This window comes from Diabrotica virgifera, chromosome 5, assembly GCF_917563875.1.
Source record: "Diabrotica virgifera virgifera chromosome 5, PGI_DIABVI_V3a".
NCBI lineage: Eukaryota > Metazoa > Arthropoda > Insecta > Coleoptera > Chrysomelidae > Diabrotica > Diabrotica virgifera.
The window spans coordinates 5,023,313-5,048,921 of record NC_065447.1 but is presented as its reverse complement, the minus strand read 5'-3'; the positions used below and the strand labels follow the sequence as shown (position 1 = coordinate 5,048,921).

At 31.8% G+C, this 25,609-nt stretch overlaps 2 protein-coding genes across 2 annotated transcripts in view; one reads left to right on the top strand and one right to left on the bottom strand.

Annotated features, from left to right (window-relative positions):
• Positions 1–1,678: 1,678 nt before the first annotated feature.
• LOC114343129 (BRISC complex subunit FAM175B) lies at positions 1,679–11,125 on the bottom strand. The gene is made up of 3 exons (XM_028293973.2): positions 10,928–11,125; positions 10,208–10,867; positions 1,679–2,111 (listed from the first exon to the last, which is right to left on the bottom strand). Exons 1-3 carry the CDS (start codon positions 11,009–11,011, stop codon positions 1,878–1,880), a joined length of 978 nt encoding a protein of 325 aa, XP_028149774.1. The 5' UTR covers positions 11,012–11,125; the 3' UTR covers positions 1,679–1,877.
• Positions 11,126–11,429: 304 nt separating this feature from the next.
• The window catches only part of LOC114343227 (protein FAM91A1), a 30,737-nt gene continuing 16,557 nt past the window's right edge, over positions 11,430–25,609 (top strand). Inside the window, exons 1-7 of the mRNA XM_028294064.2 lie at positions 11,430–11,631; positions 11,701–11,785; positions 21,007–21,216; positions 22,608–22,792; positions 23,793–23,893; positions 23,949–24,108; positions 24,175–24,326. Of these exons, the coding sequence (XP_028149865.1) occupies positions 11,560–11,631; positions 11,701–11,785; positions 21,007–21,216; positions 22,608–22,792; positions 23,793–23,893; positions 23,949–24,108; positions 24,175–24,326 (965 nt within the window). The 5' untranslated portion in view covers positions 11,430–11,559. The remainder of the gene's footprint in view (positions 11,632–11,700; positions 11,786–21,006; positions 21,217–22,607; positions 22,793–23,792; positions 23,894–23,948; positions 24,109–24,174; positions 24,327–25,609) is intronic.

Sequence of the window (25,609 nt, the reverse complement as noted above, 5' to 3'; positions counted from 1 at the left end):
GTATTTTCTTTGATTTGTATAGTCTTATAAATTATACAGATTATATTTGTAATATTATTATCTAATTAAAAAAAATTATTTTTTTTATTATGGCACCATCTATCGACAACTAGAATAAATGTTGTAATCACGGACGTGCCTTTTTTTCTGTCACATACAATTTAATGCGTTAGAAAGAAATCGAAAAACTGTGACGCACTGAAAGATGATCATGAGAAAAAGAATAATAGATTTTATATTGTTGCTAAATGAACACTCGTTATTTTGCCATTACCTGGCGCCTCCGGCAATCTTAAAAAAAAAAAATCAATGCACCTTCACCAAATTTTATTCCTACATTTCAAAATCTTTAAAGACGAAATTATCGAAAACGTATAGAATTACGATGAAACAAACACGAAAATAGATAACCAATTATATCTGCGTTCTTTTGGATAAAATTTTTTCGGTGCCATGTCCTATCCTAAGCCACAGTATAGGATATTGTGCCTAAGCTAACTTATCTGTCTGCTTCTACAAGTGTTTGTTTATCTTGTCTTATCTGTCGTACAAGTTTTACAAGTGTTTTGATTAAAATTATTAATTTTTCCTTAAAATATGTGTAATAAATAAATATGTTTAAATGTAAATGGTCAAAAATTCGTCAGATATAGGTACATACTTAAAGAACGAGACATGTTCTTGCATCATTTAGGAGAAGACATAAATAAATATGATAAAACAATCCAGACATTAACAAAGGAACAAGGAACGATATACTCTTTAATTAGTAATTTAAGCACTTAAAACCTACCCTGAGCACGAAGCACTTAGGTAAAAGTATCTATATGAAAGGCAGAATAGTGTATACTGGAGAATACATAGTATGAGAAAAGAATTGCTCACCGTGATTCCATAGTAATGTTACCAACTGCCGATGACACTATAAACCGACTTGAGGAAGAAAAGAAAACAAAAGAGAAAGATATCGATAAAGCTGAATATGCAAAGTTCCAAATAGAGGAGAGCATTACTTAATACAATACTTAACGGTGAAGATTCATTTCAAGCCGACAAGTCAGATATGCCTAAAGAAATTAAGTCTGAAAAATGAGTTGCCGTTAGGATGGGTGATTTTTATGAATATTGGAATTTGAAGAATAATGCATATTTTTATTACAATAAATTATTGTTTTATTTACTAATTTCATTTTCATAGTAACAGATAGACTCAATCAGACATAGATATAATAAACATAGACTAGGTAAGGTATAGACCGCTCTGTGGCATCGAGGTGTAACGCTGATATCAAGGACTTCATTTTTCAATATTCACTTTGAGTGGTCTAGCCATCTTTGTCTGTCACATGCCAGGGATCGCTTGGTTAAAAGAGATACATAGACCACCGATCGACTGCTCATAATGATTTTGCTCTTAATGCCTTGTCTATCGTTATTATGTCTACGGAATCAGACGACCTTCTTGTATTCCTGTTATCCTGCTTCTGTCTATTGATACCTATCTACGGAAATGCCATCTATAACTGGCAGTTTTTTAATATATTTTTTACAAATTGCATATTAAATTTGATTTCTTTTATCTTTGTTTCCCAAAGTGTTCTCTAATCAATAAGAAATATATTTTCTTTTTTTTCTGAATGCATCTTTTAAAAATGTTGGAAAGGTGCAAAATAAAAGATTTAATAGTACTTAGTTGAAAATATATTGGTAACCATAGGTTAATAGTAACAAAAATAGTAATATTAGGTTTCAATGTTCAAAAAATCATTGTAAGATGAAAATAAATACAAAAAAAATATTTTTGAAGGCTTATGTATATGAAAACACACTGTACAAATCCCAATTAAAAGAGCAATGAAACACCAAATTCTCTTCCATTACTCCTTATTACCTCTTTTTCCTCTTCCTCTACCCCTTACTGCTGTTTGCTTTCTAACTGGTACAGGTGAACTCACATCTGGAGACGAGGAGGAGGAGGAGCAGTGGATAACTCGAGGTGTATCGAGGAGGATTAGTGGATCTTTTGCATTATTAGATGTTAGAGAATTATCTAAATGATCACCTGAACAAGCGTTAGAAGAATCCAAGGTTTCACTATTCTTCTTTTTCACCTTAAATAGAAAGAAAAAAATAATAAAATGTAGATATGCACATTTTCTTCTATGGCTATACAGAGTGATTCATTAAAAATGTCCAATCTCTGAGTTGTAGACCTCAAAATATTAAGACTTAACCCAAATCACTTAAATAAAATGTGGCTCCTGACTGAGTTACACTATGTTTTATTTAAAAATTTAATTAACTATTTTTACTCAGTGCTTTAAAACTTTGACATATCCTTGTCATACTTGGCAGAAAATGTAGGTACTTATAGAGCTTTTCATCGATTGTCATTTGTTTCGAGCTTCTGTCATGTGTCACATAATATTAATATATCTACGTCATACATCTTTGGTTTGTATCATTGCCAATATCAATAACATATGACATAGATATATTGATATTAGACGACACATGACAGAAGCTTGAAATAAATGACTGAATGAAAAGCCCTATAGGCGAATTATAATATAGCCCTATTGTACATACTAAGTACTAAATTATGATAAATATACATTTATGGCTACTACCAGAGGCGTACGACAGGGGTCACTGGCTGGTTTACCCTTCCCAAATTCTAAGCTACTGGTGGAATTGCTATTTTAGAGCAATATTTCGATTCTTAATGAATCAGTGAACAACTCAGAGATTGGATATTCTTAATGAATCACCCTGTATAGTAACTGAGAATAAAAGCTATATTAAACCAATATATCCTAGGAAACAAAGCATATATGTGTTTTTTCGTAACCATTAAAACAGTGTATTTGGTTTTTTGTAAAGTAAAAATGACGCAGATAATTAAATTGTTTATAATGCGAAAAATGGTACTTCAACTTTCATAAATTATTTCTTAATAAACAATTAAAAATTAATATACTTTTTTAAAACATGAAAATTTGAGACCTTAAGAAGAGAATGAGACCAAAAAAAACCTTCTAAGCATTGACAAATCACCTGTACAGACATTTAAAAATGACCCTTTTTCCTCAAATGGGATAAACAAATATAATTGCTTAAAAACTACTCAACCAATTGGGCTCATCTTTTGCACAATGAGGACCTCAGAGCAACAGTGGCCTAAGCCACAAATTGATCATTTAAAAAACACTTGATTTGTTGTAAAAGGTATATTTTAAAATACCCTAAATAAGGGTCACAAGACAAAACGTTTTCGGATTAAGAAATCGATCATCAGTGTTCTAAAATCCAAAAAATAGCATGCCTGAGCCACCAAAATGTGTTGGGTAAAAACCCTTTAAATGTAAATGATTATGTTGTGGTACATATTTATATAAAATGTAAAAGATGTTATAGATATGCCTGGATGTTACCCAGGGCAACACAGGACTCTTCCCATGTGGTTGGAATTTTTTTTTGGAGAAAACCTCACATATACTCCAGAAAAAAAATCCAACCACATGGGAAGAGTCCTGTGTTGCCCTGGATAACATCCAGGCATATCTATAACATCTTTTACATTTTATATAAATATGTAACACAACATAATTTGGGATTTATCCTTTTAAGGTTTCCTATAACTTGCAGAGAATGCTTTTTGACACTGTGTTATTGAGCGAAAGACGTAGAAATGCCCAAATCATTTTCATATTTAATATAGTTTATCAAATCATAGATTCTCCTACGATTCTTTCATTTATAAATTTTAATGTACCAGACCAAAGACTTAGATGTAGACACACTTTATTTAAAATAACTCCAGAATATGCAAACTCCCCCATGGCAAACTGCTTAATGGCAATGAATGATTTTATCGTGAGTGAAGACCTTGACCTATATAATATGAAAAAGAGTACTATGCTACATAAACTGTGATACCCTTATTTATTGTTTTAACGTGTATTTATTTTGTTGTATTGTATAAATTATTGTATGTTCTTATTACCTTGTATTGACCAACTGTGCATTTATAATTGGCATCATTGCTGTCAATGTGCAGTATAAATAATTACACTTTTATAAAAAATAACTTTTTTATAATACTTAAAACCTTTTTATTATTTATAGGCAAGAATATAAAATAATTTAACGTTAAACGATTTAACGATAACATGCTTAAAATTCCAAAAATTACACTCTAATAAAAAAGTACTTTTTATATCACGGTTTTGTTATTGTACATATAGGACACAACATGTTTGGAAAGAATAATTAACTTATAAAATATGATTTTTTAGTAGGTGTATTAACTGTGATTTATAATTATGATTCCAAAAATTACACTAGTATAAAATAGTATTTTTTATAATACCACAGTTGTTTAAAATGGTATATATAATTTTAAGTACATAAACTTTTAATTATTTATTAAAAAAATTAAAAAAAGATACGCAATAGCCGGGTTCCAACTGGGGACCTCTCGATCTGCAGTCTAATGCCACTGAGGCAACATCAATTTGTAGATATCGATTTATTAACGTACTTTAAAATATCATTGCATTAGTCACATTTTTAAAATAGTTTGAAATAAAAAAAAAAAGAATGTGTGTGTACTTTGTACGCACGTAAGAAGTTATACTTCTATTATATGATTATATGATTATAAACGAAATTAATATACTTTTTATTTATATTTTATTTAAATATTAAATTAATTTATACTTACTACTTCTCAAACATTTTTATTAAAACAGTGCCAAAAATTAAAATAATAAAAAAATAAAACACACACAAACACACTAAAAATGCCACAAATGATTTCTGAACATTAATTGTCGGAAAAATTTTTAACTAAATACGTATTTTCTGAAAATAAAATTATATAATAAATATACTTACAATCATAAAATGTATAAAAAAAAATAAAAAAATAAAAGTTTCTATTGGGATTCGAACCAACTTACCACGCGGCTGGTATTTGCGTTGTATTGGGATTCTCTCGCATTAAAACTGCGCCACAGAGACAGCTTGTCATTATGTGCGAAGATCGTCTTACTAAACAGATTAATCTTTTGACATTTTTAACTTATGTAAATTAAATTATTTTGATTTTGAATTGAAATGATTTAGAATTGAAAAAATACAACAAAACATAGAGTAAGAAGACAATATATTATGTAAATATAAATATAAATTATGTAAATAAAAGTATTACATACTACTTATGTATTTTGGTAGGTTCAAGGTAGGTATCGGAGCCCGTATAACGACTAATAAATTTCGCAATCACTTGCGTCGTGCAAAGTGGCTATGTTCAAATATCATAACAAAATTTGATCAACTATTTATAAAACACTTACCAGTGAAAGATTCTTTAGCTTTGAATAAGCGAGATCTGCGGCACTCATACTAGGCACAGTTTGATGAGCTTTCACATTGGCATGAAACAATCATCTCTTCTATGTAAAAAGTCCAAAAATATAATATGAAAACTATTTAAAAAGGCAGTATAACCATTAACTAACTTTTTGTTTGTTGTTTCTCTTCCTACAAATTTTAAAACGCAACAAGCATACATTATAACCAAACGCAGTCCCACAGCTGTGCCACAGCTGCCATATTGGATAATTTTTGTCATGTCATTTGAACATCCAATCAGAACAAAGTTATAATGCGCATGCGCCCGGTCGCTAGGTTTTCCCATATAAAATTTCACCGTCATTACGCCCGTAAAGAAGTATAACTTCAAAAAATCGATTTATCCATAAAGTGTGATTGGTCAGTGGGGTAAAGCTTTGTAAATCCGTTATAAGTAATAGATAGTAATAAAAGTTAATAACAAAAATTGTAGCCAACTTTGACTACAGATTGATAATCAGCAATCGTAAATTGTAAGTTTTAGACAATTATTCAGTCATGCCTTACTTAAAATTTGGAAAGATTTAGACCCCTAATTATTAATAATTTTGCTCTGAAAAATGATATTATTTCGAAAACTAATAAATTTACGCATAGGGAATGTTACACAAAAATTATAGTATGGTAATGGTACTTTTCGATAATGATATAAAATACAGGGTGCTCTATTTAAAATTACTGAGAAAATAATGTACTTGCGTTTTGACTCACCCTGTATTCAATATAAAGAAAATTAGCAAAACAACCATTTTCGAAAATTTTGACAATAAATAAAAAATATGACGTCAATAAACCATTGACCTTGTGCTTGCTTTTATTTATACAGGTAGTTAAACTTGTTACGATTTTCATATAAAATTGGTTATAACTTTGTAAATACCCCGTATAACATACCAAACCTTTATATTTTTGTAATCGAAAAGTTACGAAGATTTCGAATATAAAATAAAATACAGGGTGTTCTGTTTAAAAAAACATTTGGACTGCCACTATGTTATGGAACACCTTGTAACATTCTAACTAATTTTGTAATGTGAAGCTCAAAGTTCGCTACAATTTTTGTTATTAAGTTTTATCGCTATACATTACTATAACGGATCTACGGAGCTTCACCCCACTAATTATTAATCACCCTGTATAATAGCAGTAAACTATTGCATTGTTAGATAGTTCTAAGCTATCCTGAAAATTTCAGGTGTCTAGGTAGCCTAGAACTATTTTTAAAATGGATTATAAAATTGGCGGAGTCCGTGACACCAACCAAGCCAAGTATATAAAAAGGTTTTAAATAAATAAATAATCATTTGCATTTAAAAGGTTTTTACCCAACACATTTTGGTGGCTCAGGCATGCTATTTTTTGGCTTTTAGAACACTGATGATGGATTTCTTAATACGAAAACGTTTTGTCTTATTGTGACCCTTATTTAGGGTATTTTAAAATATACCTTTTACAACAAATCAAGTATTTTTGTGATTTATGGTATTGGGACCGTGCAAGTTCGGCAAAGCGACCTCTATTTCTACGCTCTGTACTTTTATTCGCACTTTTAATTATATTGGCCAATTATATTAGTCCTGGTTGCTGGATAATTGTCAAGACCATAGTCGAAAAAAATAATAAGAAGAAAAAATAAGATGCAGGTTATGTTATGAAAACGTCAACAATTGTATGTAGTAAATAAAATTAGTAATTAAAATGCAGTACTGCAAGCAAAATAAAATTAATTAAATTTACCTTTATATAATAATTGCATATCATATCAATATTGTGGAGCAATATATAATTTTTCTGCTTCATTGACAGAAGGTATGAAATATACGTCAATCTGACAATTTCAATTGACAATATGAATTATTTAAGATAGATGCAATATTTCTCCGCGACTCGCGCACGGTCGTTTATCGTTTCCCTTTCCAAGTACTTGCACACCGCGAATACAGCCAGCTACAGGAAATGTATTTTCCTCGTGGATTTTGATCATTTTTAGATTAATATATCAATAAAACCAGCAACCTCGACACCGTAAGGTACAAGAGGACGGCTTAAGTAAGTAAGTAAGTAAAACCAGCAATATTAGACCTTCAGAGTAACAGGGGCCTACACAACCTAGGTATCTCTATATTTGGCTAGATAGCACTACATAATTTCTTGTTTAGCACTACATTTGATAGCACTACATACTTTATGCCTGTTGCATGGAAATAGGAATGCAAACATTGCATTTTATATAAAAACTCACATAATAAGTAGGTATATAAAAACTTGCATTGTGAAATATGTTGTACATATTTTTACTGTTTATTTTAATAATTGTGAGGTCAACGGACAAAAGTAGACAAGTCAGTTTTTGAAAAACATTTTTAATTAATAAAAACACCCATAAAAAATATTATCTACTGCTGAAACACAACAGAAAAATAAATTGTTTTATGTGTAGTTACATATTCAATAGTTACCTCTTTCATAATCAAAATTTTAACATTAATTAATTTTAAATTTAAAACTCAAAAAGTGACTTGTCTGCTTTTGTCCGCCGACCACACAATTATAAACAATTGAAAAACATGCTTACTTTCATGTTTAATTTACAATAACTTTATGGCTTATAAAAATTTTTTAATTTAGAAAATCTTATTTTAACGAGGAAATATTTTCGAGAAAGTTGTCTATTGAATATTTTCTTATACAGCCGGTTCCAAAAAAAAACTGATACGACTCTTAAAGCGTATTTTGTAGAAAATTGAGCAGTGTATTTTGAAGGATAAATACCTATTATTTACATACTGTCACTGTCACTGCCAAATCTTAAAATTTGTCAGATAACTTATTCTTTTCAACCTCAAAAAATGGCTCTACATGCTTACAAAGAACTAAAATCAAGAATTGTAACGAAATTAGCAGATGTTGGTCACTATCTGCCGTAGCGAACCGACATATTTGCATATCTGCCGAATTTTAACATAAGCAGAACAACCGTTTTTAATGTTAATAAAAGATGGAGAGAACAAGAAACTCTCGAAAGAAAGCAAGGTTTGGGAAGAGCTCTCTGAAGAAGACAATCTCTTAGTTCGTTTCACGCAGATGCACTGAAGACTACAAGCTGTTATCACTGCTGATGGAGATATTACAAAATATTAATTTTATTTTTACATGCCTAAATTTAGTATAGTTTTGGTCTTCCAGACCCTCGCTTCCTTCCGAGAGTTTCTTGTTCCCTCCATTTTTTATTAATAGAAAAACTGTGGATCTGCTTATGTTAAAATGTTTTACTGCCTCTGGTAGTGCCCAGTTATCTTTTAATTTGGTTACAAGTCTTGCTTTAATATACAATATTGTTAAGTTAAGCTGTTTGTTTTATTCCTTAATAATAATAAAAATGATAACAACAACCCTATTTTATGTAAAAACTATCATTTATATAGGTACTCTTTATAAAATGCAGAAATTCAAAATACTATAAAAATTTAGACCTTAATAATTATTATTACAATTCGTCACCTTAATACTATAACTTGATAACTCGAAATTAGTAGTTTTGAGATAAACGGGTTTAAAGATTTTTAAGATATTTGTGCTGCTCCCATGATGTTGGTAAATACGGAATTCACTCTGCAGCTCTAAAATACTGTTCCTTAACTTTTTGGCTACTGATCTATGTAGGAATACGGTGCAAATTTGCTTTCCAATATGGAAATATAACATGAAAAATTAAAGTTATCAACTTTTAGCACTACCATAATGTTAACATTTGGTAATGTCGCATGAGATGCCAAGTTGCATCTAAGTGAACTTTTTAACAAAACTAATATTTTAAGCATTATTTTGGTGAAAATTAGCCCTCTGCCATGGGTGTTGCCAGATCTGCTAACAATTCTAGAATTTTTGCATTAACATGAACTGAATAAACAGATAGCATTTACGTGGTAAGCTCAATTGTTTCAGAAAAACATGTGCTACAACTAGATAACTGGAGTTACCTAGTTATAGCATTCAGTGTATGTCGTATTCACGATTATTTCTATAAAAAAATTGCTTGATAACTTATCTTATCAAGTTTTAGCACTGAATATTAGCAGCATTTGAGTTTTATTAAGTTTCGTCAATTGTAAATAAATACTTAACCCGTTTGAAGCTAGTCATCAAGTTTTTACACAATATAGAGGCAAATAAAATACATCTTGTGAACTAGTTATCTCAAAAACGTCAATTTTGGAGTTATCAAGTTATAGTACTAAGGCGACGAATTTATGAATTAACATAGGTATGTAATCAGTTGTTAGTTTGTTTATTTTAACTGACTTTGACAGTCTGCCATAATAAATATAATATGTCAGACCAATCAAATACACTGCTCAAAATAATCAAATCTTACTAAAAGTTGTATCAGTTTTTTTAAGAACCAGCTGTACAATGCATAGTTTTTTATGATATTGAAATGAATGAAAAAGTAACTTTTTTGCTTATTAATGGTAATAAAAAAATCATGACGGTCAAAAAATTTGATACCCACACAATCAATATTGACTTCCCTTAGATATTCCAGTGGAAAAATAGAGCCGAATAATTTTTTGATTTTTCAAGTGTTTTTTCAGATTCGTTTCCTAGGGTAATAAGAAAGAAAAATTGTTGATTTGTAATAATGTTTGAAAAGTATCTCAAATATGTTAAGAATAAGAATTTTGAAAAATTTGTTTAGAATCTAACCTCAATTAGTTATTTTACGAAACATGCAAGTAAATCATGAACCAGTTTCTTCACTTTAGTGATAGTGATTAAATGAACAAACCTTTTTATAAATCTCCTGCTGGCTAACCTCCTTTTCCAGTTCATAAAGATATCTTTCAGATTCAGCTAAATCAGTCACCAATGTATCGATATGCTTCTGCAATGCATTCTGTATCTTATTAATAATAACCAGTCCTTGGGTGTTTCTCTTATCGATTTTTATATCACCTAATATCTTCTTAAAAGTCTCGGAAGATGTTTCAGAACTTTTATACATATTATTGGACTCACTTAGATTTGGTATGACTATAGGTATATTATCACATCCTAAGCTATTACAACGAACGAATATTTGTGAAAAAAGGTGAGTAGCCGCGTTGTCTGATGGTTCTGTGGTTAGCAAACAACAAGTAAACATTTCTGCACTAATATCGAATAATTCTAGAAGTTGCCTGTGTATTATTTTGTCTCTAAGCGTTAGTTTTGTATTGGGGCATTTTTGATACTTATACCAAGCCACGACCTTGCTGAATTGATTTCCTAAAAACTCTCTAACTTTGTCTTTGTTGATTTTTCCAGTGCCATTATAAATATAGTGGCTTTGAGGAAATGGCACCACAGAGTTGATTTTGATTATTTTGCTTATATTAACCTGTTGTTGATCGCTATCTGTTATCGTTTTGGTCTCCTTCTTGATGATTTCTCCAAGTAAAAATCCTTCCTATAAAAAATCCAAAAGTAAGATAATTTATGAATGATTGTAAAGATATTTCTCAATTACCTGATGAAATCGCGATTTGGTATTTTCGTAGAGCAAAAATGAAAAGGCTGGGCCTGAAAGTGATACAGAGGTAGGTGTATACATCTTTTAGCAAAGTATTAAAATTCCATTAAACAAAAATACTCCAACATTTACAAGTGAGTAAAAAAACATAAGCAAAAATCAACTGACAAATGAAGGTTGAAGGTCTAATCAATTTTGACACTGACAACTCTACCAGAGTGAAGTTTACTGACAGATGGCAGCATATTTCCGTCGTCTTAGATGTGGCAGCACTGTTAGACTGTCAAATAGAGGGCCGATTTATAGATATATACTAGTTTTTGACAATTTTAATTAATATTAACTTATGGTATTTCTATTAAATTTTTATCTATGATTTTCATAAATGCTTCAATATTAAGTAGTAAATAATTGTTTTATATTTTTTAAATATATGCAGGTGTAGATAAAAATTTTTATCGCGTATTTAAAAAAGAAGGCGCATATTGTCAATGTCACACGTCACACCTGTCCTTGTCCTTGTTCTATATGTATTCAATTTTGAGAGAAAGGTCTTACATTTTAATTTTAATAAACATTTTACATTTACTTTATACGAAATTTGAAATGAAACAATCGGGAAATTCAACATGAATGCAGAAATCGAAGAAAATATCCGCAACAAAGTTCCTTGGTCACAACTTCCTTCACATATCAAGCAGGTAAAGATGTTGGGTTTTGATGTTTTTGGAGATTATTATGCTAAAATATTGTTTTATTGGATGTTGTAGATACTAAGCAATTCGTCCAAGGAATATGATCGATGTGTGGTTAATTTTAGCATAAAGAATCAGTTGCGATATCGCGGAAACTTAGGTAAGATTTGCAAAAGATAAGATATGTTTACTTGTATATGGACTAAGGATTTTCAGTTTTCATTGTATTCCATTACCTAACCGTTCTTTCTGTTTTGCCACTCCCCTTCCTGTGGATTTCTTTTTTTCCATTGCTTAGTCCACTTCATCTCTGACATATCTTCGAGGTCTTCTCTCTCCTTTCCTATCAGGCTCCACTCAGTTATTATATTTATCCAACCATTTTGGTTTGCTCTTCGCACATGTCCCTACCAGGTTAATCTCTTCTGTTGTATGTAGGACGAGTTTCACAAACAACAAATTCAACAATGAATAATTATTTAAAGTTAAACTGACGAATTTTCTTGTCAAATTTGTCAATTTATTCGAATAGTAAATATTTATTCTTCTTTTAGATTCTTGATAAATAAATAAATAAAATGTTATTTGCCACTAGTGAACTGTAGATGTGTCAGTTTATTGGTCGAATAGCTTTATTCATTGAATAAACTACTACAGTCAAACCCGCTTATTGGAATGGCCATCGTGCCAAGAAAAAGTATTCCTATAACAGGGATATTCTAATAACCAATCATATAAGTGTAGTAAAAACGTTTTGGGACCTCAAATTTCTATTCCTTAAACCCGTATATTCCTTTAACTGGTATTCTAATAAGCAGGTTCGCCTGTATTTGTTGTTGGTGAAATTGGCTACGGAGTTCATTCTCATTCTTTTCTTAATATCAATATTATTTATTCTATCTCTTCTTATTACCTGCTACTTCTCCTTAGGAATTCCATTTCTGCCAGCCTAGATATGTCTACATCCAGGACCTCTCTTGTCCTCAATCTTGCTTTCTAGAATCAATTGTCAAAGTCAGTATTTACTTACTATTAGGTATGTATATTGTGGCAGAAGTAAGCCAATTTTCTGTTCTTAACAGTGTTAATCATTTATTTGTTTTTTCTTAGCCTCTGGAGAATAGTTATGTTAAATGTGTGGTGTATACAGGGTGAGTCATGAGGAACTGTATATACTCCTACCTCGTATAGAGGCTCCTATGGGGAATAACAAATGACCATTAAAAAGTGTCTGCTCCCCTTGTTTAATACTATACAGGGCGAGTTTCGCATTTTGACAGAAATTTATATTCGTCATAATTTTTGAACGGTCAGATTGATGTGTCTCTTATTTTTGTCAATCGTTACACTATTACCACCTAATCAACTGATTTATTCAAACTAGAAAAAAATCAGGTCCGGCTTTAAAAAATTAGTTCGTTTGGGTCTTAGAGAAAATTTCACCCTGTATACGCTTTTTGAAAACTCTAATATGAATTTTACAAATTAGACAAATAGGCAAATAAAATGGCATATTTATTTATTCCCCACATGACTACTTAATTTTTTATAAAAAAATCAAATTTGACTATGAATAATAATTAAAAGTTTGGTAAAATGAACCATAGATTTAAAAAAATTTACTTTTATTACAAAAATTAATTTTTTTTGAACAAATATTTAATTTATGTTACCACCCAACCAACTGATTTATTCAAACTAGAAAAAAATCAGGCCCGGATTTAAAAAATTATTTCGGTTGGTCTTAGAAAAATTTTCACCCTGTAAGTATACGCTTTTTGAAAACTCTAATATGAATTTTACAAATTAGACAAATAGGCAATTAAAATGGCATATTTATTTTTTTTCCCACATGATTACTTAATTTTTTATTAAAAAATCAAATTTGTCAAAATCGGAATTTTTACCTAAAAATTTTTTTTTTTTTTTTTTTATTATCTCCCTTTATTGACAATCAGATATAAAACAAACATCTATAAGTCAATTTGTTGGTCTTACATTAAATTAAATTATTGTAAATGTGGTGACGTGGAGAGGTAAACATCCAGCGATGTTTCCTCAGTTACCTCTTAGGTCGGAGGGCCAGCTTCTTCTTAGTCTTCTATTGTGGACAGGTTGCAGTAGTGGATGAAGTAGTGGATTAGGATGGTCTTCTAGTTTGTTGTGGTGTTTTCTGTTGTTTTCTCGGATGACTTCGGTTACATATGGAATTTTTAGATCTGTGTGTAGAGTTTGGTTTGATACATACCATGGTGCATTAACTATTGCTCGAAGTATCTTGGATTGCGCTCTCTGGATAATCACAGTATTGGATTTGCTAGCACAGCCCCACAGTTCAATGCCATAAGTCCAGATTGGCTTTATCACTGCTTTATATATTAGCAATTTGTTTTCTATTGAAAGATGGGAATTTCTTCCAATGAGCCAGTAAAGTTCTTTGGTTTTTAGGTCAAGTTGCATTCTTTTCTTTGTTATATGGTGTTTCCAGTTGAGTTTATTGTCAAAGTGTAGCCCTAGATATTTGACTTGATTACTTTGTGGTATTTTTATTTGATTGATGGTTACTGGTGGGCAGGTTCCAGTCCGGAGAGTGAATGTTATATGGGATGATTTTGTTTCGTTTACCTTAAACTTCCACTTCTTCAGCCATATTTCAAGTGAGTTTAGATGCTCTTGGAGATTTTGTGTTGCTGCAATAGGATCGTCATGCTTGGCAAAAATAGCAGTGTCGTCTGCAAATGTCCCGATGGTTGTTTTATCATTTGTAGGCAAGTCATATGTATATAGTATGTACAATAATGGTCCTAGTATGCTCCCTTGTGGTACGCCAGAGTGAATAGGCTTGTATTCCGAGACTTCTTCATTAACTTTTACTTTAAACTGCCGTTCGTGTAGGTAGGCTCTCAGTAGGTTGTAGTAACTTGCTGGAAGAATTCTTTTTATTTTGCATAACAAGCCTGGATGCCAGACTTTGTCAAAAGCCTGACTGATGTCTATAAAGGCTGCTGTGCAGTACTGCTGATTTTCAAGTGACTGGTTAATGGCGTTGACTATGCGATGGCATTGTTGTATCGTTGAATGGCTTTGTCGAAATCCGAACTGATGATCTGGGATCCAATTTTGTGGATTTATTTCTGCATTTATTCTGTTTAGGATAAGTCTTTCAAGCAACTTGGAGATTGTTGGTAATAAGCTGATAGGCCTATATGATGAGACATCTAGAGGGTTTTTGCCAGGCTTTGGTATCATAATTATTTGTCCAATTTTGAGTGCTTTGGGCCAGTAGTCACATCTAAGTATTGCATTGAATATGTGCAGTAGTTTAACTATGCCCTTTTTGGGTATTTCTTTTAACATTTTTGCGGTTATCATATCTTCGCCTGGTGCCTTCTTTGGGTTTAGGGTGGCAATTACGTCTCTAATTTCTTTTGGAGTAAATAGTTTTATTCGGTCCTGTATCTGTAGTGGTTCTTCTAATATTTGGTTCGCTTCTGGTACTTGGTCGTCATTTAGTGGAGTAAAAACTTCTGCTAAATACTCGGCAAATAGGTCAGCCTTTTCTTTATCACTTTTTGCCCATGGTCCTGGTGGTGTTGAATTTTTACGTATTGGAGGTAATGCTGTTATTGGCTTTCTCTTACTTTTTATGGGCTTCCATATAGAGTTGTCTTGTCTTGAAAGATTGGTGATATAATTCGTAAATGACTCATTTTTGACTTCTTGCAGCTTTGATTTTAATTTGTTGCTGATGCGATTGTATCTTGTTCTGCTGTCTGGTGTGTGTGTTCGTTGCCATGCAGATCTGGCCTTTCTTTTTTCAGCTACCAGTTTTTTTATTTCTAAAGGTATATTACTTATGTTTCTGTTGGGACTACTTTGTGGGGTAGCTGATTTAGCTGCATACTGTAGTATGTTTATAAATTTGTTATAGTCCTCTTCTATTTCTTCCGGTTTTTTCAGCCTCGTTGTTATTTCGATAGTATCGTGAATTATTTGTCGGTAAGTGTCCCAGTTTGTTTTATTGTTGTGCAGGTGGAGTTTTGGTTTTTTAGTGATAACTGTTGTACTTACCGTTGCTATTATTGGGCTATGGTCAGTAGTTAGGTCATAGCTTGGTGTTATATCTGTATAAGTTATACCGATACCGTTTGTTATGAAGAAGTCCAATAAATCTGGTTTTTTGTTGGGATCGGTCGGCCAGTATGTTGGTGTTCCCGTTGAGATAAATGAGTAATTCTTATTTTGTATAACATGTGCCAGTTCTCTGCCTTTTGTTGTTATAAGTCGTGACCCCCACAAGGTATGCTTGCTGTTGTAATCTCCCCCAGCAATGAATTTTGGTCCTAAAGTTTGGAAAAATTCTTCATAGTGTTCTCGTTTTAGATTATGACGAGGAGGGCAGTACACAGCTGTTACGTTGACATTATATGGAAGTGCTTCAACGCTTACTGTCGTTGCTTGTATGTGTTCTTCTTTGTACTTCAGTAGTTCATGATGTTTAATATTTTCTTTGATGAGTATTGCTGTACCTCCGTGGGCTGTGCCGTCAGGATGCTCAGTATGATATAGTTTATATTTAGGTATGTTAAAATAAGTTCTGTTTGTGAAGTGTGTTTCACTAATTAAAAATATGTCAATTTTATTTATGTCTAGAAATATTTTCACTTCTTCTGTATGGCTTGGAAGGCCGTTGGCATTCCATTGGGCTATTCGAAGAAACTTAGCCATTTATTTCATTTTGTTCATAAGCATGGTAAGCATGTTGAGGACCATGCTATTTTGTTGGATTAGTTGGTTGAATAGATTCTTGAATTCTTCCAAAAACTTGTTTAACACAGTGGTTGTATCTTCTGTTTGGTTGCGTTTAGTTACTTCAGCATAGCTCATGCCCTGGGGCAGTGGATTGGATAGTTGTTGTGTGTTTCTTGTGTATATATCATTTGTGTAGATTGCTGATGGGTTTTGATGCTCTCCATTGTTTTTATTGCTTCCTTTGGTAAGTTTCTTATAGTGATCACATCCCTTATAATTGGCTGGGTGGCCTCCATTGCATAACGCACATATGGCTGGCGTCTCCTTTGACTTTTTGCACGTGGTGGTATTGTGTGAGCCTCCGCATTTTACACAGACGTATGGTTTATTACAATATGATTTGGAATGTCCATATTGTTGGCATCTCATGCACTGTATTATACTGTTTTTTTGAGTTCGTGGAGGTTCTATGTGTACTACTCTGTTCTGTAGGCCTGTTATATTATAGACATCTTTGTTGTTTTGCGCGGGTTCTAAATCTACAAAGAAGAGATTAAGTGGTTCTTTGGTTTTTTGTTGTTTTACATTAACTATGTTTCTCACTTTGTGCCCTAACTGAGATAGCTCACTTTTTATGTCATCAGTATTGGTTGAGTGATGTAAGTATCTGATCACGATTCTGTAGGCTCGTTCTTCTTTTAGTTGGTACGTGTGATGGTATATATTTTTTTCCTTGAACTCCTTAACCAATTTTCGGTATATTTCTGGTGTTTCACAATTTATTTTGACAACGTTGTTTATTAAACTTTTTGTCTGGTATTCTTCTTTTTTGGCTATTTCCTCTAATTGCTTTGTCATCTCTTTGAAATCCTGTACCCCGTGTACAAATATTGGTGGAGGTTTTGGTATTTTGTTGGTTTCGACGTTTCCAATATTTTCTTCTGTTTCTTTCGACAGCGGTTGGAATCGGTTACCTGTTTCAATTTCGCTTGGATTTGGTTTGTTGTTATGTATTTTCTTTCTTTTATTGCTTCCCATGACTTGCCAAGCGTTTTTACTGTTTGTCTGATTTTCTTCTTCATCTTCGCTGGTTGATGTCATATAGTGAGTTTCTCTGTCTTCGATATTTGCACTATTTTTACTTGATGTCGGCATTTGCTGCTGAACTGGTTGAGAGCTGAACTGGTTGGTATTTACTGTCTGTATAGGAGTTGTATGATACTGTTGTTGCATAGTTGGCATATTTATGTTCATTGCATTTTCTGGTTGCTTCATCATTGTTGGCTGCCACTGTAGTTGGTTATTGGTTGCTTGTGGTATTTGTAAATTTATTGGATCACTCTGTATGTTTTGTTGTTGATAAACTGGTTGTCCATTTCTGAACCCAATAAGATTCCCCGAAGGGAACATATTGTTTTGTTTTTCTCACTTATTGCTAATGGGTTTTTTTTTTATTGTTGTTGATAAGATAATTAGAATTCTTAATCACCGGTTTTTCGGAGCGCTTTAACGATGTTTACACCTCGATGGCCCAGCGACGACTTACCTAAAAATGAAAAAAAAAAAGATGAAATCACGGTTTAACTCGCTACAGTGTTCCATTTTAAATTTTTTTTTCTGAAATTTTTACAGCACATATCTCTTACCATTGTGAAGACTATGACAATTATTGTTGTAGACTTTCAGTCTTCTTCTCGTAAAAGTTATGAATTTTTAAAAATAAAAGGTGAAGCTTCGTGAATTGCAAAGTTAAATCGCAAAAATTAAGTGAAAAAATTTAAAATTTATCTATTTGATCACGTCTATGTTAAACTATAGAGTCCAAAGAGAAGTGTTATGGGGAGTTTTAGATTTAGACGTGTTATAGAAAAAAAAATGGTGAAACTTTTAATTTTAAGAAAAACGTTGTTTATTTTTTTTTTATTTTTATGGTAAAATTGCGATTTTGACAAATTTGATTTTTTTATAAAAAATTAAGTAATCATGTGGGGAAAAAATAATTATGCCATTTTATTTGCCTATTTGTCTAATTTGTAAAATTCATATTAGAGTTTTCAAAAAGCTATACAGGGTGAAATTTTTTTTAAGACCCAAACGAACTAATTTTTTAAAGCCGGACCTGATTTTTTTCTAGTTTGAATAAATCAGGTGATTGGGTGGTAACATAAATCAAATATTTGTTTAAAAAAATTAATTTTGGTAATAAAAGTTAATTTTTTTTAAATCTATGGTCCACTTTACCAAATTTTTAATTCATAGTCAAATTTGATTTTTTTATAAATAATTAAGTAATCGTGTGGGGAAAAAAATAAATATGTCATTTTAATTGCCTATTTGTCTAATTTGTAAAATTAATATTAGAGTATTCAAAAAGCGTACACAGCTTTTTTAGATTACTGATTTTTTCTAGTTTGAATAAATCAGTTGATTAGGTGGTAATTGTGTAACAATTGACCAAAATAAGAGACGCAGCGATCTGACCATTCAAAAATTATGACGAATATAAATTTCTGTCAAAATGCGAAACTCGCCCTATATATTATTAAACAAGGGGAGCAGACACTTTTTAATGGTCATTTGTTATTCCCCATAGGAGCCTCTATACAAGGTAGGAGTATGTAAAGTTCCTCATGACTCGCCCTGTATAATACGAGACATATTTCTTTAACATAATGTCACGGTAGTACCACATTTCAAATGCCTCCAATTGTTTTATAGTGTCTTCTGTAAGACTCCAGCTTTCAGCTTGAGCTTTCTCAACTTACTCAGTAGAGGAGGACACTAAAGACTTACTATCTAAGAATTCTTATGGGTATATTGATACTTACAGATAACTTGTAGAGAATCTTCCTAAGACTGTTAAAAAAGCTTCTGGCTTTTCCAATACGAGTTTTGATTTTGCACCTATGACCCTAGGTATGCTTAATATTGCAGTCAAAATAGCGTTATTCTCACCCATATCACTTATTGTAATTTGGGCATTTATGTGTGTGTGTGTGTGTGTGTGTGTGTGTGTGTGTGTGTGTGTGTGTGTGTGTGTGTGTGTGTGTGTGTGTGTGTGAAAAAATGGCTTGGATGCGAGTCCGTTAGCCACAGATTTTTATTTTATTTTTACCTCAATTTATTAGTTTTGTTATATTTATACGTATTTCACTTAAATGATTATATTTGTTTCTTTCAAGTAGTTTATGAGTAATTTAAATATTTCCATTTTATGACAACTTAGTAGATATTCTATACTAATTGGAAAATGAACTTGTGTTTGTCGTAAATTGTAATATAATTGATTTATATATCTCTCGTTAATTTTGCATTCCAAGAAAATATGGTTTAAATCTCTAATCGAAACATTATCACAAAAACATACTGATGAATTAGTTATTCCTAATTTGTGCAGATGTGCCTCATATTTCCCGTGTCGAGTTTTTAATCTGACGATAGTAGAAATATCTTGCTTTGGCAGGTATTTATGAATTTTTATTTTATAGATAATTGGGCATTTATGTTGAGGTTCTTACTAATGATCATCATTTTTGTCTTCTTACAATTTAGTTTTAGGCTGTATTTGTTACATGTTTCCACAACATTATCAATCATCCTTTGGAGCCCCTACACATTATCAGCCAGTAATATTGTATCATCTTCATATCTAATATTGTTTATAAGTTGTCCATTTACTGCAATACCATCTGATTAGTCTCAAGGCTCCTCTAAACATGTTTTCAGAGTATATGTTAATGAATTGTAATCATCCTCGCCCCAATGAATTGTATCACCCGAATGTCATTCTCTAGGGGTGAGCAAGGCTCTCTCTCTCTCTCTCTCTCTCTCTCTCTCTCTCTCTCTCTCTCTCAGGCTGGGTTAAATCACTATTGCTTGCTTGAGTATATATTAAATATAGCTGGTGATAGTATGCAGTCATCTCTAACACCTTTTCTGACTGTGAAGATCTTGGACAGTTAATTTTCAAATTGCACTGTTGCCTTTTGTTTGAGATTAGTCTTATATCCTTACCATCAAGTCCTGATGTTTTTAGGATACCAATTAGATTCCCACGTGGGACTTTGTCAAATGTCTTCTTGAAATGAATGAAGCATCCCTGGTAGTTTGCATTAGAACTCACAAACTAAAATGTGTTCTGAATCCAAATTGAACTTCACTTACGTGTTCTTCTAATTTTTTGTATATGTGTGAGTGAATTCAAGTAAGGAGTACCTAAATATATGGCTCATCAAACTAAATGAATCTATGTTCTTTTCCAAAATAGCATTGGTTTTTTTGGGAAGTGGAATGAATTTTGATAGTAGCCAGTCTTTTGGTACTTAAGTGGCCAGTCTCATATACATATTATGTTGTTGAATAGCTTCATAAGAGCTGTGATTTAGTGTGCATCTAATAGGTTTAAAATTCCACCATGCACTTCATCAGCTCCTGGTGATTTCCCATCTTTAGTTCTCTTAATGGCTATAGTTTATTCATTTTTTTGTTTCTAGGCCATAGGGGTTGTCTATTTCAGTTGGTCTTCTTGTTATATCTTCAAATAATGCTTGTATATGTATTCTTTCCATCTTAATTTATCTTCAATTATTGTACCTTTACTTTGATAAAAATTAACATTTTTATTTGTAGTGAGATATATTTTCAGAGATGAGAAAAGATACTATGAAAGAATTGTGTCTTACAGCAGAGAGCGTCTTATGCTTTTTCCTTATCACTTAGCTGATATGATCGTGAAGGGTTTAAGAATTACACCTTTTAATTACTATATATCAGTAGTGGAAAAGCTTATGCAAGCCGAAAAAAGTTATGATACATTGCCAAATTTTACTGCAGCAGACTGTGAGTATTTCCGTAACTATTTGTTGTATTTAATATAACATTCTTCTCAGAGCCTTTTTTCAGTGTATCATTAATTTTGGCATCATATGTGATTTTAAGAATGTCGTGAATCATTGCATGACATTTTATCGTGTTTAAATCTGACAGTTGTCAGAATCGTAATCGGCCAGATATGAAAAGGTTATTGTATTATAACACTTTCAACAAAAGTGCTGTTTTTTGATTTGTATAGTCGCATAGAATGTATAGATATAGATAATAGGTAAATCATTTTTCCAATTATAGCGCCATCTTTGAAGAACTAACAGATGTACCGCTTTTTCCGTCACATCCAACTTAATGCGTTAGAAAGAAATCGAAAAACTGTGACACACTGAAAGAAGGCTCTGAGAAGTACTACACCATAGATAGGGCCGGTTGTTCGAACGCTAATCAAAAATTGAATCAATTGGTCATTATCAAATATTTAATTACTGTCACCAACTGTCAATGTCAATTTTGATTGGGTTGCTGAAAACATAATTGATTACAATTATTATGAGATTTATTAATCAATTATGTTAATAATTGTTATGTTAATTAATAATTAATTAATCAATCAATTATGTTAATTATCATAATGATAATTAACATAATTGATTACAATCCACTGATTGACATACAAATGAGGGGTGTTGTTATTTGATGGTTATTAAGGGGACTTAATTATAATCAAGTTAATAATATTAGCATTCGAACAACCGGCCCTTAGGGCCGGTTGTTCGAACGCTAATTAAGAAGTTGATTATAATTAAGTCCCCTTAACAACCGTCAAATAACAACACTTCTCATTCGTACGTCAATCAGTTGATTGTAATCAATTATGTTGATTATCATTATAATTGATTGATTAATTAATTACCAATTAACATAACAAAATATTAACATAATTGATTAATAAATCTCATAATTGTAATCAATTATGTTTTCAGCAACCCAAACAAAGTTGACATTGACAGTTGGCGACAGTAATTAAATATTTGATAATGATCAGTTGATTCCATTTTTGATTAGCGTTCGAACAATGATCACTATCAAATAGTTAATTACTGTCACAACTGTCAATGTCAACTTTGGTTGGGTTGCTGAAAACGTAATTGATTATAATTATGAGATTAGTTAATCAATTAACATAACAATTATTAACATAATTGATTAACTAATTTCATAATTGTAATCAATAACTATGTTTTCAGCAACCCAACCAAAGTTGACATTGACAGTTGTGACAGTAATTAAATATTTGATAATGGTCATTTTTGATTAGCGTTCGAACAACCGGCCCTATGTGTATTATAAACTTAACCTATATGATAATGATAAATACTATTAAATATATTGTTATGTTTAAGGCCTGAGATTATTGGGTATAGGTAGAAATGAGTATATTGACTTAATGAATAAAAGCAGATCCAATAAAGGGAGATTGTTTGGAAGGAAGAATGTTAGGGGTCTCTTGCCTACTGTTCCTTGTGATATTTATATGCAACCATGGTGGAGAGTAGAGGTTGGGCTTGTTTTAGAAGAAGATGTAAAGGTAAGCTATTTTTGTGAAACAAGAATTGAGGCCTATAGAATCAAAACCTGCTAGATCCATGTTTTTAAATTTTTCAGGAGACTATAAAATTTTATGTAAAAAATCGTCATTAAAAATGTAAATTTTACAAAAAGTATCCGGCATTTCTCAATCAAAGGAGCTTCAATAAATGTCATAAAATGGCACACTAATTTGGTATAAAGTCATTTTTCTGCATGCCCCTTACATCTTCAGAAATTTGTACTTTTAGTTTGGATTTAGTATTTAGTAGATTTTGATTCTAAGCCCACATAATATTGTCCAAATTCCTCATTTTCAACTGCTTTTAGGTGCAATTAATGCACCAAAAGGAAAACATACAAAATATACAAGAAAAAGAAGTACTTTATTCACAGTGGCATAACCAGGGGGGTTTTGGGGGTTATAACACCCCCCCATTGGATTGTAGTTTGAGCTTAGGTTGGCGGTATTCTATACCCCCAGAAACCCTCCAGTAGTTGTAACCCTCCCCTTAGAATCATCCTGGTTACGCCATTGCTTTATTGTTCATAAAAGTAATGGACATAGCAGGGTTTGATTCTATTGTCAACATTCCACTGGTATTTTAAAGCGGATTTAGAATGTTTTGAGCCAAAACCTTATGCCTGTGTAGATTAATATGTACTTGAACTTCGAAAATGTGTAAAAAAAGGGAAAACGAAAAATTTGGATTTAGCAGGTTTTGATTCTGATGGGCTCAATTAGTAAATTCTTTTAATTAATTAGTAAACCAAACTTCGACTGTAATGGCACATTTTCCTAGAGGGACGTCCCCAATTGAACCAGTCATAATAGATTCAGTTATTTTTCCTTGCAATATTCATGTACTTAATAGAAATGTTTTTTGGTTACATTCTACAAGAGTTTCAGAACATATCATGTAGCATTTATTGCTATGATTTGCTAATTTGATACCAAAATGCTTATTTTTATTTACATCCATATTATTAACTGTTTTTAGATGGTTAATGACGAGGAATTACACATTATTGACAAATTAATAGACCTAGGATCTCAAAATGCTGGAGATTTACCATATTACATAGTACTGAGTTTATACAAGTAAGTATAGAGACTCCCAAATTAAAACTCGTCATTAACTAACTGATTCTTGTAGAAAAGGCTTGATATATTTAGATGTACCCATCACAGCCGCAGATATGGTGCAAGTACCCCCATTGCAAGGTTTTGTGATGAATAGGATCTTGGGAGACTATTTCGAAACCCTACTTTATAAGATATTTGTGTCAATAGATGAGCATACTACAGTAGGGGAGGTAAATTTATATTATTTCTTACTACAGCATGAGCATGAATCAAATTATTTTTTAATGCTGTTTCAGCTTGCTGCTGTATTACAAGTTGACACAGAGTTAGTGAAACAAGCTGTATCTTTATACTGTCGACTGAAGTTTGCCCACAAGTTAAATCTGGACCCAGAACAGGAAAAACAGTGGCATTCTACATGGTTAAACATTCCAACGCAAGACTCCAAGTAAGACAAAAATATTAACTACATAAACATTTTTGAAAAATAGTTGAAACTTTATACCAATCTCTATTAATGTTCTGCAGTTGTTTCTGGCATACATAATTGTTCCTTAGGTATCCAGGGTTGGTGCATCTAACATCCATTGGTTGTCCAGGATATTTTCAGAATTCTTCTGCGCGCCCACAGCTCAAATGATTCCAGTCTTTTCATTGATGCCGCATTCAAGGTCCAAGCTTCCATTCCATATGTTACAAAACTGACTTTACGCGGTTGACTTTATTTATTTTTAATAACTTACTTTTAAACAAATGAAAGACATTGAATTTATATCTTTTATTTTACAAAGTACGATATCTAATTTATGTATTACACTAAATCTATTAATTTATTTACAATTTACATAATTACAAGTTCAAAAAAATATCGCGAACGATACAAATCAAGTACACCGACGTATTCAAATTCACAACTCACTTACTAATTCAAAAAACACCTATTTGTACATTATTACAATGTTCCAGAATTAGAAAGATTATTACATCTTATTCTCGAATAACAATCGAAGGGTTATTTACATAAATATCAAATAAGCATTTTCTAGAATGAAAAAGAAATATCGAGGTACCTGTTAAAAGGGTCCCCCTTTTAAATGCATTCATAAATCAAATTCGGTAAACAAAAAGGGGTCTGTTAAATTTAATAAATAGGCAAAGAGCTGAAAACAGTCGGGTGACAAAATTATGTCACACATACATCAAAGTCGATTAAACGTAACACATAGCCAACTCTTAGTTCCAACTTTAAATCTCTTTTTGAGAACCTCATTTTGTTAAAATTTGCTGTAGCTTTTTCTATTCTGATTTTGATTTCCTGGAAGTAATCATTTGTGGAGATGATCATGTTCCAAGATAATGCATATTGGTCTACTCGTTCGACATTGGTTCCGTTTATGAAAAGATTTTCGTTATTTCTTTGAGTTTTCGATATTCTCATAGATTTTGTCAGCATGACGTTCTTTGTTAGACCTAATTCTTGTCGATACTCCGCAATTCTGGTTACCAGTCTCTGAAGATTTCCATTGTTTTTGGCTAAGGTGACAGTGTCATATGCATATCTAATGTTGTTAGTGGGAACTCCATTTACCTTTATTCCAGCTGTTTCACTCTCAAGACCTTTTTTCAGGATATCTTCCGAGTAGGCATTAAAAAGAATTGGCGACAACAAGCCTCCCTGTCCCACCCCACTGGAGAATGTGGGTGAGGGATGTGAGGATAGAAGAGAACTAT

What these genes read in the sequence shown, in the direction of transcription:
- LOC114343129 (XM_028293973.2), bottom strand. Translation starts at nt 11,011, where the DNA reads ATGTATACACCTACCTCTGTATCACTTTCAGGCCCAGCCTTTTCATTT. An exon ending in CCAAATCGCGATTTCATCAG is followed by an intron (nt 10,868 to 10,927) that starts GTAATTGAGAAA and finishes GATTTTTTATAG; the next exon opens with GAAGGATTTTTACTTGGAGA. An exon ending in AGCAGGAGATTTATAAAAAG is followed by an intron (nt 2,112 to 10,207) that starts GTTTGTTCATTT and finishes TTTCTATTTAAG; the next exon opens with GTGAAAAAGAAGAATAGTGA.